This window comes from Bidens hawaiensis, unplaced genomic scaffold, assembly GCF_021521415.1.
Source record: "Bidens hawaiensis isolate Kalapana, Puna unplaced genomic scaffold, B.hawaiensis_p1.1 tig00001032_1, whole genome shotgun sequence".
In the NCBI taxonomy this organism is placed as follows: Eukaryota; Viridiplantae; Streptophyta; class Magnoliopsida; order Asterales; family Asteraceae; genus Bidens; species Bidens hawaiensis.
This window is the reverse complement of record NW_027491060.1, coordinates 1,366,772-1,386,156: the sequence shown is the minus strand read 5'-3', so window position 1 is coordinate 1,386,156 and position 19,385 is coordinate 1,366,772. Positions and strand designations below refer to the sequence as shown.

Here is a 19,385-nt window from a genome sequence, read left to right as displayed (position 1 = left end):
TACTTGGCTATTAGGCTAGTTTCACAACAAATGTTAATTTCTTATAGCGTTCTATTATTGCATTTCATAAAATAATGTAACCTACTAAAAATTATTTAATTTACATTCTGTGTATGTGGAAATTGTAAATTTAGTGGTAATGTTGCGGCGGAAATTAAATATGCGCATCAAACATATATATTGTGTGATCTAATATTATGTGTGATCTATACTATATACATGAATTTATCTTACGTGACAACTATACAATGCGATAACTAAATAGTGGAGAACTTCATTATGCGATAACCGAGACTAAGCGATAACGAAACTATGCGTGAACTTGACTATGTTATAACTATGTTAACGTGGTAACTACAACTAGGTGATAACTAACAAGAACTTACCCAACTTGCAATAAACATTATATCTGATCGTGCGGCAACTTCAAACGATGAATCCTTGAAATGAGATAAGTTTACAACTTTAAGGATCTTTATGGTCCGAAATGATCTCTCTCTCTCTCTCTCTCTCTCTCTCTATATATATATATATATATATAATAAAAAAGTAGATATACGACCACATGTCATTTTCATGTGAGTAACCATCCTTATGTTCTCGCCTAAAACCCATTTACCTATTTTAATTAGCTAAATTGGTAATAAAATTAAATGCTAATGTTGCACCTAATTTGGCTATTTAATGATCAACTGTCTAAGTGGTTGAGGTGATGCACCTATAGACTAAAATTAAAAAGGAGAATATCTTAAATTTAAGTCTCACATGAGTTACAAGTTGGGTCAAAGTATTTTCTTATTTATTGTATGTTTTATTCTCATGGTGGTCTTTGGTAACCAGGGTTCACCCGTTAGTGATCCAAATAGTTGTTAAATAAAAACATAATTTCACTATTTAATGTTTAAATTAAGATTCTCGTTAATTTTGGTAAATTATATGGTATATTGTTGACTTAAATAATATTATTTTAAATTTAAAACAATTTGATTGAAATTAACAAATATAAATTCATCAACGAGGCGGACCTAGTGCCATGACACAGGGGTCGGCCGAGTAATAATATATCTATTTTTCTTTAAATAGAAATCACATCATAAATGAGTAATATCTAAATATATATTTTTTAATTACAACAAAAGCTAACATTTACATGATTACGGGTGTGTGCTCCGGGTGTTTAAATCATCAAAATTCAATATTTACTTTAAATTGCAACTGTCTTCTGGTTCAATGACATAAAAGACATGCAAGACTTGGGATCCTTAAGGTCTTATGCTCGAAACCTAACTCAATGAGAGTTTTCTCATAGCGGTGAGTTTCATCTTTAATGGTGTTTTTGTGTGAGTCAGATCTAGAGCATCAAAATTAGGGATGGAAATGGGTCGGGTTTAGGTATTCCCAAACTCATATCTGATTATTATAGTCCGAATCAAACTTGTCCCAAACAATTGGGTAATTACCCGTCGGATTCCCTATCGGGTTTTACAAAATACTCGTTGGGTATACTCAGCCCAAAACCCGTCGGGTTTCTATCGTGTTTTGATATAATATAACTAATTTATTACAAACAATGATTACTATAAAAATAAAATGTTTAAAATAATTGTCATAAACAAGTTTCGATAAATTATATATTTAGAATATACTATGTATACAATATAAAAAAAATATGTGGAGTACATTATGAATATAATCGGGTAAATAGGTCAATACTATTAACAATTATATCAGATATTCGGGTATATTACAAATCATAAACCCTTCCCAAGCTCACGAAAAAATTAAATATTAATCCCAAATCCTAATGGGTTGGATATTGCCGTCTTTCCCATTAGGTTCGGATGTCAGTGTCATCCCTAGTCAAAACCAGTATAATCACTCGGGTATTAGGATAGTTTTAAAACGCTCCTAAAAAACATTTACTTAAAATAGTAAGTGTTTATTGCGTAAGGGGTTTGACCAAAGAACAACAAAGGAGAAGAACAAGTATTGAAATGAATTGAATTGATACCGGCTTTTGGTAATTTGGGCTGCTTTCTTCTCTCGAATGTAGCGTCACTCACCGATTAATATGATGATTTCAATCACCGTTTGATACGCAACTCCCAACTATATACAATACCGTGCCATTCATTACTCATTTCACCTTCAATTCACCCTCAATTTCACATCTTTCGTTCAATCCCACCTTCCAAATCAACAATTAAGTAGCTTTTCAACCCAATTTGGGTTTTTTTTGGGGTTTTTTATGGTTAAATTTGAAGGGTTTTGATTGATCAAGAAAAATATGGGTGGGCTTTGTTCACGGAGATCATCGACGGATGATAATAATAATAATAATAGTAATTTGGATAATGGAAGATTGCCGACTCATGTTAATGGATTAAGTAATGGGTCTGGGCCGGTGGTTAATCGACCCGGGCCGTCGTCGGCCGCAAACCAGGTGTTCGATGAAAGTACCTCTTCGGGTGTTGGGGAAAATACGGGTGGTAATAGTCATGGGAGTAGGAATAATTTGAGGGACCCGTTTTCGTTCCCGGAGATGAATGCGAGTTCGTTTGCGTTGGATGATAATGATGGCATTCCGAGGTTGGCTAGGGCTGCCTCGACTAAATCGAGGTCGACAAAGTCAAATTCGGCTGCGTTTAAGGTATGTGGTGCATATACATTGTTTATTAATAATGTAATAATGTTGATGACATTTGGATCATAAGTTACAAGTGCCTTAATTGCAATTTTGAAAATAAGTAACCACTTGGATTGTTAAATGTGTTAACTTTAGCTTGAAGATCATATATATAACACACTAATCGAGCACGTGTGTCACGTGTAAAATGTATCAATGTAGTAATGGAGCAAGATTAAATAAAAACACTTATGGTTAGATGCCACGTGTGTGGCTAAAGAGCGAAGCCGTAGATGTCGTTTAGTTACAACCAACTAAAGATGTCAGCTCGGTTATCATACGGTTGCTAACATTCTTTAGATTACGTCTCAATGACCGAATGCAATCTTTGTCACGTGGAAGAATGAATATAAATAGAAACGCTAGTATCTGTGATGTATAAGCACCGACAAAACAAGAACTATGAAATCATTGCAATACAGGAACTAAGAAATAACGGAAATTTCATGAAACTTTTTTATGATCATGCCATATTAGCGTGCCGACATAAACCAGCAAAGATGGTTTTTTTAAACCACTACTAGTAATTGTGAAAATGGGTTGTTGAAGGAAATATGATGTGTACTTAATGGGTACTATATTTGAATATAATGATTTTTTCATAGATTTGATTTAAAGCTAGAACATTTCAAAACTAAAGAGAACAAGAAACGAATCATACGACACTAACTTGATCTCTTTGTGAATGTTTCAGATTGCTTCAATTCGTTTAACACCCCTAGATCTATGTAGAAACCCTATTATACTTCTATTCATGTGTCACAAGTACAACATGCATCTTAAAGAAACCACTATACCTAGTTATATGTAATAACTACATTATCGTTATTTAAATTTCAACCTATTTACTTTAAATTCGGTCAATTTATGTTTTTTTTGCTTCGTCTTCATCGGGTCAAACAGGTGGCGAAAATGCAAACCTCCCAAATCCTTTTATTAGGAAACAAGAAAACTATTATTATAATCGTATTCAATGCATTAGTTAGTTATAACGTTAAAAAAAAGATTGTTGACGCCGATACAACCTGACCGATTTTGACCCGTTATCCGACCTGCGATCCTTCTGTTTTACTACCTCTAAATCTTATAAATTGAATAATGCAGGTTTCAGAACGTTTGGGTAAAGCGGGGAGCGCCGGTCTTGGAAAGGCGGTAGAAGTGCTAGATACACTTGGTAGCAGCATGACAAGTTTACACAACAGCGGTTTTGTCTCGGGAGTAGCAACAAAGGGAAATAAAATAACAATATTATCGTTTGAAGTTGCCAACACGATCGTTAAGGGTGCCAATCTTATGCAAGCCCTTTCAAAAGATAATATTAAGCACTTAAAAGATATCGTGTTGCCTTCGGAAGGTGTGCAGCGGCTAATATCAAAAGATATGGATGAGCTTCTTAGAATTGCTGCATTTGATAAGAGGTGAATAATATGAAAATATTTAATGATAAAATCATTAATTTTGAAATATTAATAAATGATCTTGATTTTATGATTTTATAGGGAAGAATTGAAAATCTTTTTGGGAGAAGTGGTTCGTTTTGGAAATCGCTGCAAAGATCCTCAATGGCACAACTTGGATCGTTATTTTGAAAAGTAAGTTTCAATTTAGATTTGTTTAGACCCATTGTCTAACACCCCACCCCCACCCCCACCCGACCCTGATCTAAACATGATGCTTATGTCTTTGTTGCATTGTTTAGATTGGAATCAGAGCTAATTCCTCAGAAGCAACTAAAAGAAGAAGCAGAAACCATCATGGAGCATTTGAAGAATTTGGTTCAGTATACCGGCGTGAGTATACATTTATATTTATAATGTTTCTATACTAATTAATTCGCATACATCAAGGATAACAGTACTTAATTTTGAACGAGTAATTTTAAAATTTATCCAAAAGAAAGGAAAAAATAAAAGTTGTATGAGACATTGAGATACGAATATAGTTTTCTGACATTAATAAAGGTGGCCCTAATATGTAAACATACGAAGCACACTTTAAAACGATAATTTGAAGAGGGCATTTATTTCATATTGTAAATATTTTGTGCAACACTAATAAAATTGCAATGAGATACTGTCACCAGTTCTAGGTGTAATGTTATTTTAAGAAACAAATAAACAATGAATGTACCACCCAAGTTATGTATTGTGTTATATATGTATGTGCACACATATGTATACTCATGTACATACCTACACGCATATACATATGTACATACAGGGACAAAGCTTCATTAGGGCCGGGGGTGGCCCCGCCCTCCCTGTTTTTTTGCGCGGTAGTGTAAATTGACCATTTTTTCGTCCGAAAATGTGTATACGTAGTGTAAATTTACCCGTTTTATACTGAAAATTTGAGGCCAGCCCCCCCCCCCCCCCCCCCCCCCCCCCGACGAACTCGCTCAAGCTTTGCCACTGTGTACATAAACACAAACATGATTTTGAATGGCAACGCGAGGAATGCAAAATATGATGGTGTTGAAAATGAAAGTAACGAGTTGTATATGCAGGAGTTATACCATGAGATGCACGCGTTAGACAGATTTGAACAAGACTTTAAACGTAAGCAACAAGAAGAGGAGAACCCTAATGCTCCCCCAAGAGGTAATCAACCGTTGAACTTTTGACTCGTAAATATTTAATGCTATCTTTCTAATGCATTTTTGTTTTCTTTCAATTATGTACAGGGGACAGTCTTGCTCTCTTGAAGGCAGAGTTAAAAACTCAAAGGAAGCACGTGAGAAGCTTACAAAAGAAGTCACTTTGGTCCAAGATTCTAGAAGAGGTAAGAAACTACATGTTTTTATCCTTTATAGTAGGCTTATTATTATTATTGTTGTTGTTATTATTATTATTATTATTATTATTATTATTATTATTATTATTATTTATTTTACGTTATTTTTCTGCATCACATTAGAGGCAGCTATATTTCAGTATTTATATTCATTTGTTATTTAAGGTGATGGAGCAGCTAGTTGACATTGTTCATTACTTACAAATGGAGATTCATAATGCGTTTGGAATTGCCGGTATGTGTAAAAGCTACCTTTTTATATTTAATTTTGCCTATTTTTGTGGAAGTATATTATTATTTACATTATGTATTATCTTTCAGATACACAAACACCGGTAAAGAGTAACCGACAGAAATTGGGAGCAGCTGGTCTTGCTCTACATTATGCTAATATTATTACTCAGATTGATACGCTTGTGAGTTTCTTTGTGACATGTATACCCTTGTTTTAAATACTTGGATTAGAATATGAGAGACAAGGGTATAATGGTCATATTAATTTTTTTTTGAATGCGTGTTTTCAAAACTTTGATTGATGAAGTATTTAATGATTACACATTAGGTCACTCGTTCAAGTTCCGTACCTCCAAGTACTCGGGATTCTTTATACCAAGGTCTCCCACCTAATATTAAGTTAGCAATGCGGTCTAGATTGCATTCATTTCACCCGAAGGAAGAGGTACGTTCATGTTAAGTGTAACATCATACACACGAGACGACAAAACTCCTTGTGTAATGATTGTTCTTATTGAAGTTAATAAAGATATATTTTCATTATTAAACAATATGTATATATGTATAAATAGAAAAAGGAAATATTCTTGTATATGGTTATTATATATGTATTTTTAAAGTTGATTATTAAGTACTTTTGATGAAAGAAATTGAGACCATGAAAGTTGTAATAGATAGAATAGTAACCAAGTTTCAAAAGTGTTCCAATTAGGTCACTTATGCAAATATTGCCCAAATCGGGTCAGTAAATCTTCAAATCGAGCCTCGTCAGATATTTTGTGCGTCAAGAAAGCCATAGAGAGGATGTCCGAGTCGGGATTTGCAATATATGTAGTTATTTAAAAAAAACGTTAATTATATTAAAAAATAGAAATAAAAAATAAAATCCATGTCACCACTCCACATCAACATAAAGAAAAAGAAGATAAAAAGATTTCCTCATTGAAACAAAAAAAACATGCTAAAAGAACATTTTAAAATCTATAATTTTAATAAAATATGAAAGTTGAGTGAGTTAATTGGAACACTTATTAAACTTGAGTGAGTTAATTGTAACATTTTAAAACTTGGCTACTATTCTACAAAGTTACCCTATTGGCCTATTGTGAATTAGCAAATACTAATTTCACATTCAAAGTTGTACTAATCGTCTCGCTGGAGTTTGTTTTTAACCATTCCAAACAGTTATTCATTTCTTTATAAAGGCTTATCTGTGTTTTGGGATTTCTATACGTGTAAAATAAATTGTTTTGGTTTTCTGGAATTTTGTCTATGCAGCTTACCATACCTGAAATTAAAGCAGAGTTGGATAAAACCCTGCAATGGCTTGTTCCAATTGCAACAAACACAACCAAGTAATTAGTTCCTCACACTTATCACTATTTTTTTATTTTCTGGAAACTTACTCTCATTATGTAAATTAATTCTTATATGCATAGTGTTTCACAAATGAAGTGGGGTGTTTTTTATTACAGTATTCTTGGAGCCACCTTATTTAGATAACAATACTTAAATTATTTTCACCCTTAAATTTGAATTCCATTATTATAATCATTTTTTTTCATGCACTTTTATTTGAAACCAACTCAAAAGTCATAATATAGTGCTGTAAACGTGCAAAGCGAAGGTGGGCAAAAGTCATGCACTTTTACTATAATCAGTCTAAATACACATTCAAACGCCCCCTAAACGGTTAGGAAATGAGCATATTTGGTGTGTTGGGATGTGCATTTTGAAAGTAATTTTTGGGAAATTTAAAGGTAGGGATTTGTTAAAATTTTTACCTTTTTTGCAATTAAATACAATTACGATACACATCCGAACGCCCCCTTTACTTTTGGACCTGCTCAAAAACAGGACAAACTATTTGAGCTTCTATTATCGCACATATATTTTATTATTTATTAACTGCTAATCTTGTGCCATGTCAAAACAAAAACCGGATCAATTCAGAGCTCATCATGGTTTCGGCTGGGTTGGAGAATGGGCAAATACAGGGTATGTTATATTTCCACTATTATTTTTTTGTTTTTCTAGAGGTAGCACAATAAATGGGCTGGTCGGGTTTGGTAATACCGTTCGTATTCGGTTGACCGAAAACATTTCCCCCCCAAAATTTGGCAACTTTCTCTGTAAATCATTAGTCTGCCATATATGGTGAGGTAACATGCAAAGCGAAGGTGGGCTTGGGCTCGGCTTGTTCACAAGCCGAGCCGAGCCGAGCCGGTATCTTAACGAGCTGAAATGTTTACCTCGAGCTTGGCTCTTCAAAAGCTCGAGCCAGCTTGTGGCTCGTCAAGAAAGTTCGTTTATTTTTAAAAGATTGTTAGTTTTGTATTTTTTAAAACATATTTGGGTGGCATTCAAATTTTTTATTTAACATATTATATAGATAAACCATCACCTGACTCAACCTGTTCGTAAGTAACGTGTCGAAATTAAACAGCTAGTTTACTCCTTGTAGATCTGAGGCGAACCGAAACCCGTCTTGCCTGGTCGACTCACTGAGAATCGAGACACTCCACCATGCAGATAAAGAAAAAACTGAAGAATGTATTCTTGAATTAATCATTTGGCTTCATCATCTCGTCTGCCAATCACGGGCTATTAACGGTGGGATGAGATCACCCGTTAAATCCCCTATTCGGTCCCCAAGTAAGGGAATTCAAATCTCACCAAACCGGGCCCAATCCCCCTTGCCCACACTCACAAACGAGGACAGAGAGATGCTTCGTGACATAAGCAAACGAAAGTTGACACCCGGGATTAGTAAAAGTCAAGAATTTGATACCAGAAGCCGGCTAAGTAAGCACCATAGGTTGACTAAGAGCAGTAGTCATTCACCAACACAGGAAATTAAGCGGGACCCGTTTCCGATAAAGAGACCGTCGTCTGTTCCGATTATAAACTTTGATATTGATAGGATCAAGGCGTTGGATGTTATAGACCGAGTGGATGATATTAAGAGTTCTAGCTTGTGAAGGGTTTCCGTGTTGATGTTAAAACGAATGGGCCGTGTTGAAACGAGTTTATGTTGGTTGGATAGTTTTTTTTTTTTTTTTAGGAGTTTGCATTTTGCACATGAGAGTCTTATGTACAGAAAGCTGCAGTTTGTGTCATAATTGCAAAGTTATGAATGTTTTTCTTTTGTTTTTGGTTATTTCATGAATATATCAGTGCTTTTTGGTTGATCTTTTGGCATTTTTAAGTGAGATACACACTTAAGAACGGTTATGTTTACCACCACATAAAGACCATAACATATAAATTTTTCTTAAATACACCCATTTTTCCTTAAAAAAACCATTACAAACACTATTAAAAAAATATTATAATTGTATATATATAATATATGTATATATGCATGTGTGATGCAAGTCTATTGCAGGTTTGTATTCGCAAACCTCAACTCCACAAACTTGCTTCACAACAAGAGAAGTTTTATCACCCCAAGTCCATTACTTTACTATATCATCCGGACCTCGATTAGGTGGTGCTAGGTTCGACCGACATTCTTTTTCACATCGTATATAGAATGCATACCACTAGTATTATGAATGAACCCAATTTCTATTTATGGTTGCGCCCATCGGTTTTATAAATAATATATTTAAACCAAATTCGCATGAAAATTTACTAAATAGTTTTATTATAGAATTTTAACCAATTAAAAGAAGCCCGATTTTGTTTATAAAATAAGTTCTCACAATAGTTTAATCTGTTAATCTAACAAGTGAAACTACTTTTATTTAATATTCTCTTTATAAAAAAATATAGTGACATCAAATTTATTTATTTTGTATTACCACAGTATTATTTTTATTCACTAGATTTTACCAGCAAGTGATCGATGTTCAATTTCTTTAAAATGGTCTCAGTTTTAATGTCCAATGTTAAATGCTCGCTTGTTCAAAATGCCTCAAAAGTTGCTCAGTCCACAACAGAAATCGAATTCATTGCAGCCAGTGTTGAGTTTTAACGCCTTTATAAACACGTCAGTCGGGTTTAACGAGTCAAACGGGCCAAGTCCGTGTAGTGGTGGTAATTTGATAATGCACTTGTATCAAGATATTAAATAACGCGTGTAAAATGATCACATTAATGTACAACTCCGGTCACTCACGAAAACTAGACTAAACTCACATCTTATATTTTATTTATAACTACAGGATCGGAAGACGTTTATACACAAATCGTCACAGCCATGGGCCCCGTGGGCATCAATCGATTACTGGTGAATGTGCTAAAAAAACCTCTGTACATTGATTTGGGTCGTGTTTTCTCTCAAATTAATTGACATTTGATTTGCAAAAACTAACCTGAATAAAGTCATGAATCCAAAAATTAGTTTGTATTTAATTATATTTACTGAAGGGTAGTTTTGTAGCTCCTTCTTCGACCGCGGTTCTCCATAACCGGTATCTTACCCCAAGCTTATCGTAAGATACCGGCATATTCCACACATTTTCACCGTTGATCATCCTATCTTGTTGCCCAAGTACAAGCCGTAGATCCTCGTTTAATACCTGCCACCAAAATTTTGACATGATTAACTATGATCTGGTCGGTTTAGGTTTATTTTTAACCGCAAGTTACTCAAACAAGAAATCATACTTGCACTAAAATATAACCTATTTTCACCTTTTTTCTGTGCTTTTATATTCTTAAAATTAATGTTTCATCATGGTGTTATTAACCTATAATAAATTTATAAATGGGAACACGTCTAGGGTCGTAAACGAGCCGAGCCCGGGTGGAATCGGGGTCAGCTCGTTTATCTTAACCAGCTGAAAGGTTGAGCTCAAGCTCGGCTCATCAAAAGCTCTAGCCAGCCCGTGGCTCGTCGATCTGGCTCGTTTGTTTTTGGAAATTTTTTATTTATTACACATTGATATATATAAACTATTTTACAGCTAGGATGTTCACAAGCTATTGCAACCGACCGAAAAAAGTATGCCAGTTTGAGATTTATACCAAAAAAGTATGCCAATAAATCATTTCATTCAAAGAATTTGATTATTATCAATATCTAGACGGATCATACTGTAATAATAACTTATAATGTTACCTTTTCTGCAAAATGCCTCCACAGAATGTGCATAAACGGAACGTATTGCAAGACGGGAGCAAAATCAAGTGACATTCTGTATAATAGTCTCGTTTTGTTTCTTGATGAAGGTAAGCAGACATGTAGTTGGTGAAGATGTGTTGAACACTGCTTCGTGCTTTGACCCTCCAATTTACCCGGTTTTGAAATGCCAATGGTTGACAATACCATACAAGGCGGTCTAAATTCCATATCTATTGGATATGGATCCCAGTATCCTTCCAAACCTGATGAAGGGGTCAAAAACTTAACCAAGCTGCAATAAACAATGTAAACATTAGTCATCATCTAAAATTATAGATGCTAACACCAACTTTTCGAATATTATATTTAAAAATTCCATATCTCGGCTTGTTTAACATAAGTAACTTCTCAAATATTATATTTACATACACTTATACTTATTTTTATATACATTGATAATGTAACTTTTTAAGTAGAATTGAAGTAAACCTTGGAACACTCCATCCCTTTGCAAATGTGGAAGTGTGAGTGAAAGGTGCATGAGCGAGATCCAGCAAGTTGTCTAACAGTAGTCCATGCTCCACTGGTAGTTCCATGACAATCTATCGTCCACATGAATCTTATTTTAGTTCATAGAATAACATGAACATTATAACAAAGAAACCTAAATATTTTCAAACTTGAACTGTAAAAGCGCCTGTAAAATACCTCTGCATGTATTTGGAATCCCTTAGGTGGTTCTAGTGAAGGAATTGTAGCTGAAGGAGGCTCGTTTCCTGGCCAAATCCATATCATTCCCTCCTGTTCAAAGCACGGAAGTGATTTTATCTTCACATTAACAAATTTCGTTGAAGGCATTTTTTCACATTTCCCATCTGTAGAGTATTCCCACCCTGGAAATCAAAGTTTGGAAATAAAGTTTAAATGTGATACAACATCTTCATATATGATAGATAGTTTTTCATCATTGACATTAATAACAAAAGGCTAGTCAATTACGATATTACCATGGTAGGGACACTGTACGCGCCCCTCGTTTACAGAGCCCAGGTCGAGTGGGCATGCTCTATGTGCGCATGTGTTCCTTATACATCCGGGTTTCCCATCCTTCCCACGAAATATCACCCAAGGTTCTTCAAAGCAGTCAATTGGAATCTGCATTGTCAAAATAAATAAATAAATTAATTAATAAAATAAAATATGAATGAGAATTGTGTAACATACAATGTGGAAAGATAGGAAAAAGAAATACATAGTCAGGGTTTCGCATGAAACTGAAAAAAACCGAACCAAAATAATCGAAGCCAAACTAAAACTGACGAGGTTTATGTTTTCGTAAAATCCGAACTTTCGATTCAGTTTCGGTAGTAATTAAAATCGAACCAACTTTTGGATTTTCTTTTTCTATTTTGAATTTGAAGTAAGTTATAAAAAATTAATTTAAATAGTGTAGCCCAAATATTTTGGCCCAAATGCATAATAATAAATTAGTTATTAATTAACAAAACATTTACACCCAAATTCCTTTTTTGTGGTTAATTTTTTTCTCAGCACAAAAATGTGAAGCCCGTATGGCAAAACCGAAACCGAGCGCTTTTCAAAAAACTCAAAAACCGAAATTTCTATTTATTGTTCGGTTTGAGTCCAAATTGAACCAAAGCAACCCATGCACACCCCTATATATAGTTCTGACTTTTGGTGATCTCATATTCTCATGTTTGTTTTATGTTTAGATTGCATTACATATAATGTAAAATAAACTTATGAACTTAATAGTTATGTCTGATGAAGTACAAAATAGGAATATAATGGCTTACCAACGTGTCTTCCTTGAGGTCTCTTGAGAAAGCAATAGGGTACCAAAAGTTCTTCAAACGAGGATGGTAAGGTTGCACGGGACCAGACACGTTGAGGCCTTTCCTTTGTGTTTTTCTTTCAACGGTTTCTTTAGAAGTACTGGGAGGAGACGAAGTTGTGATCTCGGTTGCTGTTGTGTTTCGGTCTTGTAAAAGTCTATCATTGACTACGGTTTCCATGTGAGCTAGCTTATCTAAAGCTGCACCAACCCTTGCTTCTGATATGTGCATCTGGCATTCAAGTGGATTTAAAATTAATATCACATAGCTTTCTATTATCAAATCTCACTTAAAATCACCTCAATGTGTTTACTGTTTCCTAACCTGTTTGTGTGCTTCTGCTAGCTCTTCTTGTAACTCTGCTAGATCCTTCTTCAAGGTTCCAATCGATTTGTAATCACGGGCCAAAGGGTTTAAAACATCAACAACCTGAAATTGGTTTAAGATAAACTAGCTCAATTTAACTAAACAAAAACATTCAATCAAACATACCCGGTTTAATCAGAGCTATTGGTATGGTATGGGGAAGGTGTACTGGGGGCAAACCTAGGCCTGTAACTCTGTAAACGAATGAACAGTTCATGAACCGGTCAGCGGTAACTGGTAAGTTCTTTCTCGTTTATTTAATATATGAACGAACATAAACAAAAAAATTTGTTCATTTACTTAAACAAGGGAACATGAACACGTGTCTCATTCGTTTATAACATAAACATGTAATTAATTTTGATTTCCCAACTCATAAATATGGAAAATTAATGTGCGTGTCGTGCATGGACTATGGAAGTTAAATTTTTTTGTTACCTTTTCATGTAGGAGCATGATTGTAAGAAGATCTTGCCTTGCTCGCCAATCACAATATTGTATATCATATCTAGCTACTTCAAATGCTTCATTTACATCCAAAAACTTTCCTTTACTTTGTGAAACTTTAAACCTAGGCTCTTCCACATTAAATAGAGTGCTCCACGGATTTTTCTTGTCCACGAGTCCACCTCCCTCCCCGCTACTAGCTGATATGGCAAACACCACGAACCCTCCACTAACGCCCTATGTCCAAGTCATCCAATAAAAAAACATTAATAAGATAACTATGCTTAACCAATAAGTGATTATTGAAACTATAATCTGTCTAAGTCACAAGTGGTTTGTCATTAATGAAGCAGCATACAGATATGCACATGAACTAATTAGCTGATGAATCATTACTGCAACTTGTTATAAATTCCATGTCAAGTTTGTACCATGATATTTGAGTACAACTTCTATCTTGTAAGTTGTATATGAGGAATACAAACACACTCACTCATGTTTCCTTCTCTACTATAACTCGATAACTATTTAGCTTAGATTTACCATTGCAGCAAAAACCAAGTCAAATTTGCACTTTAAAACTGTAAAATGCTAGTGTCAAAGCGTATTATTTAACAAAACCTAACTTGCTTCCCATTCTCAGTCACTAACTTCTCACACCTCATCTTAAACATTTCATCCACTAATAAAAATTCTAATCAAAATCATCAGACATTCACATCACATGCATGAAAAACTTGATACGACTTTAAGTTAAACTAGTCATGATTATGATTAACGCTCAAATTTTACCTACTAACTTACAATCGTAAAAAAAAAACAAAGACTATTCAATATCTAGCAAAATCACCGTATCTCCAACAGAAACAAACATAATCTATTCGGAACCTTTCTATCGGTGAATTCAGATCATAAGGATTAACGCTCCAATTTAATGGACTAACCGACTAACCTAGAACTGAATCTCTAGCAAAATCATCATATATATCCAATAAAACAAACATAATCGATTCCGTCACTAACTTATCTTATAGCATCTTAACTAACATTTCGTCCACTAATAAAAGCTGTAGATGAAAAATTGATCTGGCTCGAAGTTAAACTAGTCATGATTATGATTAACACTTAAATTTCACCTACTAACTTAGAATCATAACAACTTAAACAAAAATAACCGATTCGGTGACTTTCTATCGGTAAATTTATTTTAATCAGGATTAACGCTTCAGTTTTATCAACTAACTTACAACTGAATCTCTAACAAACTCTTATGTATAAAATAAACAAGGATAACCGATTCGGTACCTTTCTGTTGGTGAATTTAGACGATCTAGTGAAGGAAATTGGTAGAGATAGAGCTGTAGCAGTGGCAGTGGCAATGGCAATGGCGGTCATGGCGAACGAGGAAAGAATAATGACAATTTTAGAGAAAGAAAGAATTAATTAATGAGTTTTGTAGCGGAGGAGGTTTATTCAATTGAAGATATGTGGCTGGCGTGAGGCTACTTATTACCACAACATGTATTCGTAATCAAACATTGGGTTCTGGCCATTATATCTTGCCACCTCGGATTTCCTGATTTCTTCCCTATCTTCATTTATTTCTACTTTTTTATAACTAGTTCTTCACTTTCAAATTATCATAATTCTTTTTTTATTTTCATTGCTAAACATAATCCGACTTTAGCAAAGCAATAATCATTGGTTGAGGATCGCAAATGAAGTGACAAAAATAATAGTTTATTCTATAAAAGTTAACAAAAATATTATTATTTTTTTGATTTTGTTATACTTTAATATATAAGAATTATATGTATTAAATACTCATATACTTTTAATGTTAAATACAAGCTATTATGCATATACAATTAACAGTTTTCTTTAAACCAGTGAAACTAATTAAACTTGGTATGTGCAGCTTATAGGCCCGGCTCCGAGAATGTGAAAAAAAAATCGGGCCAAAGGCGAAATTTTTTTTTAGTAAAAGGAATATTTTTTTTTGTTTAAACAATTTAATTCCAAATTGGCTTACTTCATTATGATTTGAGTTGTGTAAAAAATTTGTGTATAAAAATAAGCTTAAAAATATCTAAAGTAAGATTAGAACTCACAACCTTTTAGTTAGATGTCATACCCATTACCATTAGAACGAGCTAGCGGTCATGTAATTATGTTGAAATATTGAATATACATATATTTTTTCATAAAAGTAAATATAATTTAAAAAAAAAAATCGGGCCTAGCGGGGTGTCGGGCCTGTGGACGTCGACTACCCCGCCATACCCCATAGACGGCCCTGGCAGCTTAGACTTGAGCATGTTCTAAAAACTGAGCTATAATTTAGCTCGAGCACGTCTAAGCCCTTCTTGTTTCAAGCTTTTAGTTATCACATAGTAGAATCTCACAGAATCTTAGCTTATTTACGCACCTAATTAATAGGTACAAAATCATCGTCACATACATTTAAATGCGTCAATTCTTCTTAACAAAATATTAAAAGTTGTAGGAGAATAAATCTTAAGAAATAAAAGAAAGATTCTCATCCTCAGAATTAGAAAATGTAATTAATGAAAAAAACAAAAACCAAAGCCGACTCTGCTGGGGATCGAACCCAGAATCTCTGGTTTCGTAGACCAGCGCCTTATCCATTGGGCCACAGAGTCAATTTGTTAACAATGGCGATCAGACAGTTACAACGGATTACTGAACCAGACAAAACTTACGTTACTTGTTTGATGTACCGTGTAACTTTTTATGTTATTGGATGGAGCCAAAAGTTGCAGGTTGCCGTACGTTTATTCTATTTTAAATCCATAAACAGATAAACTTATAAGTTATAACCATGCATACATAACAAAAGACATCAGTAGCAGTAACAACTAACAACAATTGTTTCAAATAATAACTCTCCAACATTTAAAATTTTATGCTATTCCATTCTATAATTATGGTTATGTTAAGTAAATAATAATACACATGACGTCAACTCAACATTAATGTGTTTGATGTGCTACTTTGAAATACTGGAATTTGAAGAATTTAATGCTTTAGATGGTTTTATTTATACAAACTCAATTATAGATTCTTAAGACCCAAAACATAATCATTCTTTTTCAAACAACATTGGTATTCATTCCTAATACAACTCAACCCATCAATATGTTACATGGTTGAGCATCCATTTCCACATACAACAATAACATTTCTACTTACACATCTTCATATACCAGTTCATAAATATGTAAATTAGTTATAAACTTTTGATCCCCAAACAAACCGAACCGTGTCAAACTCACATCGTATCCGAATGCAACAACGATGACGACACCTTCTCAATATTCATCCCCAAAGCAAACGACGACGACCCTTTTGTTGTCTGAATAGACGATGAAGACGACGGTTGCACAGCCGACGGTGCAAAGGTAGACACACTACTACTCATGTTCACACTGGTCCCTGCCACCGACCCTTCTAAGGCAGGCCCGGCCCCCGCCTTAGGAGCCGGCGCCTTCCCAACCTCCGCCACACCCTCCAACATCTGAACCACCTTCCCCATCATCGGTCTATGTGACGGTTGTTCTTGGATACACCAAAAGCTCACTTCAATAACTCGCCGAACCTGGTCCATATCGACTTGTTCATGGTTAATAAGCTTTGTGTCGATTATCGCCTCGACATTTCCCTTATCCACTTCCTCGTACGCCCAAACCGAAAACTTTTTCCGGTTCGTTTGTTCTGAGACCTCAAAGTTCCGTCTCCCACACACGAGCTCCAACAAAACCATCCCATAACTATAAACATCCGATTTAGACGTTATCGGGAGGTTCGCAAGCCATTCAGGAGCCAAATACCCGCGAGTCCCTCTCACACTTGTTAACGTGCGGTACCGATGGTCTTTTGGGTTCACCAACTTAGCTAGCCCGAAATCGGACACCTTCGCGTTATAATTCTCATCTAGAAGAATATTCTCGGGCTTTATATCGCAATGCACGATACAATCCCGGCACTCTTCGTGAAGGTACGTTATCCCCCGAGCCGTTCCGAGCGCGATATTAAACCGAGTCTCCCAATTTAACAACTTACCCGATTGCAACGGTTCATCCGACGCAAACAAAAACGTATCAAGAGAATTGTTTTTCATGTACTCGTATACCAATAACCTATGACGACCTTCAGAGCAAAACCCGATGAGTCTCACGAGGTTTAAATGATGTGTGCTGCTAATCGTCGCAACTTCCATACGAAACTGTTTCTCGCCTTGCTCGATCCCCTCGAGTTGTTTAACCGCAACCATAGTTCGGTTGGCTAACACCCCTTTGTAAACCGCACCGAACCCACCGGCTCCAAGCTTCTCCTTGAACCCTTTCGTGGCCCGTTGAAGGTCCTTGTATGAAAACTGGACCGGTGCACCGGATGCATACTCGAGTAACGCGTATTGAGCCGATAACACCCCGAGTTTCGGGCTGTTTCTACAGCACCAATACCATAACCCGAGTTCGGCAGCCACCAGACCAATAAGAGTACCGACCACCACCACCACCACGACCCACGGTCTAAGCTTCCACCGCGTGCTTGTATCCGAATCGCTAACCGCGTTCGGCGTCACAGGCCCACACACTTTAAGAAACGAGGTGCTCGGGAGCGCAGGCGACTGGTACCCACTCACAAAGCTCGGAACTTTTAAATAACACAACCCCGTCCCATCCGACAACGAAGTCGACGCAATACACGAACCACTCACAAGACAGTTCAACCGACACGCGGAAATCCCAATAAAGAACACCTGCGAAGACAACTCGGGCGGGTACGTCAAGAACCTCGCGTTATCAATCTCCAACATCGTCGAACTCCCGGGGCAATTTTCAATCTCCACCTTCCTCCGACAGCCTCTCCGTCTATCCATCGGGTCAATAAAATCAAAATTCTGAGACGGACACCCGCATATCGGATCGGACCCGTTGTAACTACAAATACCCAAATTACCACAGTACCCAAACACCTGACATTGATCACTCACAGCAGCCCATCTAACATTCTGGTTAGCGGTGTTACCGGCCGAGGAACTATAAATTCTTAAATTACCGTCGTTGTCTAGTTTGGTGAACCGGAAAATATCATTCGAGCCTTCGGCGTAATCGCTACTGTAAGCCATAATAACAGAAGATGAAAGCATTGGATCTGAAAGTGATAATATGCCTATAGGTTGAAGCCCTAAGCTTGGGGAAGTTAAGTTAGCGTCAAATGACGAGTTTAACCCTAACGTCCAATACACAATTGAATCATTCCATCTAAGAGTTAAATTACCGGATTCGATTAACCGGAGCGAGTATAACCCGGAGCGTAAGACGTTACTGGTAGTAAAGTTTTGACCCGGGAGTATAGTATCGGTAGGGTTATCGAATGAGGTCCATATTGAAACGGTGTCGTTTCGGAGAACGAGGTTACCGGAATCGGTGAGGCTAGCGGTGGTGATGCCGCGGCCGGCGGTGTTGGATTCCCAGACGACGGTGTTGGTGGAGCCGTTGACTAACCGGAGGTTGCCGTCGGGGAGGAAGGTGATGGTGGCGGTGGAGTCGGCGGCGACGCCGGCAGTCCAGAGTGGGATGCCGTTGAAGGTGACGGCGGCGAGGAAGGTGGTTGGGGAGGTGGGGTTTGGGATGAAGCCGAAGGAGAAGGTGGTGTTGGGGGAGGTCCAGGTGGCGGTGGGGTTGGTGGCGGAGAGTGATTGGCCTGGCCGGATGTCGGCGGCGGAGGTGGTGGTGATGGTGGAGATGAGGAGGATGAGGAAGGTGATCATTGTTAGGGTTTGGTGGTGAGCATTTGAGATGGTTTGGTTGAATGAGCACAGGTGGGTGATCAAGAGTTGAGTTGATTGACGGTGGGAAAGAAGACTTTGACTTGGTAATGGAGATTAGTCAAAGGATGGCTAGAA

The 19,385-nt window shown here is 36.2% G+C and overlaps 3 protein-coding genes and 1 non-coding gene across 4 annotated transcripts; 1 reads left to right on the top strand and 3 right to left on the bottom strand.

Annotated features, from left to right (window-relative positions):
* Positions 1 to 1,944: 1,944 nt before the first annotated feature.
* Positions 1,945 to 8,884, top strand: LOC143554623 (protein PSK SIMULATOR 1-like). Its single transcript, XM_077044346.1, has 12 exons — positions 1,945 to 2,650; positions 3,791 to 4,104; positions 4,186 to 4,278; positions 4,386 to 4,476; positions 5,193 to 5,286; positions 5,370 to 5,467; positions 5,645 to 5,714; positions 5,801 to 5,895; positions 6,042 to 6,158; positions 6,992 to 7,068; positions 7,667 to 7,711; positions 8,178 to 8,884. The coding sequence occupies exons 1-12, from the start codon at positions 2,288 to 2,290 to the stop codon at positions 8,692 to 8,694; spliced, it is 1,974 nt and encodes a 657-aa protein (XP_076900461.1). The 5' UTR covers positions 1,945 to 2,287; the 3' UTR covers positions 8,695 to 8,884.
* Positions 8,885 to 9,784: 900 nt separating this feature from the next.
* Positions 9,785 to 14,936, bottom strand: LOC143554613 (chlorophyllide a oxygenase, chloroplastic-like). The gene is made up of 9 exons (XM_077044336.1): positions 14,759 to 14,936; positions 13,445 to 13,690; positions 12,965 to 13,069; positions 12,602 to 12,871; positions 11,792 to 11,939; positions 11,493 to 11,677; positions 11,274 to 11,386; positions 10,782 to 11,076; positions 9,785 to 10,239 (listed from the first exon to the last, which is right to left on the bottom strand). Exons 1-9 carry the CDS (start codon positions 14,846 to 14,848, stop codon positions 10,069 to 10,071), a joined length of 1,623 nt encoding a protein of 540 aa, XP_076900451.1. The 5' UTR covers positions 14,849 to 14,936; the 3' UTR covers positions 9,785 to 10,068.
* A 1,107-nt stretch (positions 14,937 to 16,043) lies between these two features.
* Positions 16,044 to 16,116, bottom strand: TRNAR-ACG (transfer RNA arginine (anticodon ACG)). The gene has a single exon. It is a non-coding gene; the product is annotated as a tRNA-Arg (tRNA).
* Positions 16,117 to 16,540: 424 nt separating this feature from the next.
* Positions 16,541 to 19,385, bottom strand: LOC143554606 (G-type lectin S-receptor-like serine/threonine-protein kinase At1g34300). Its single transcript, XM_077044324.1, has one exon. The coding sequence runs from the start codon at positions 19,248 to 19,250 to the stop codon at positions 16,746 to 16,748; it is 2,505 nt and encodes an 834-aa protein (XP_076900439.1). The 5' UTR covers positions 19,251 to 19,385; the 3' UTR covers positions 16,541 to 16,745.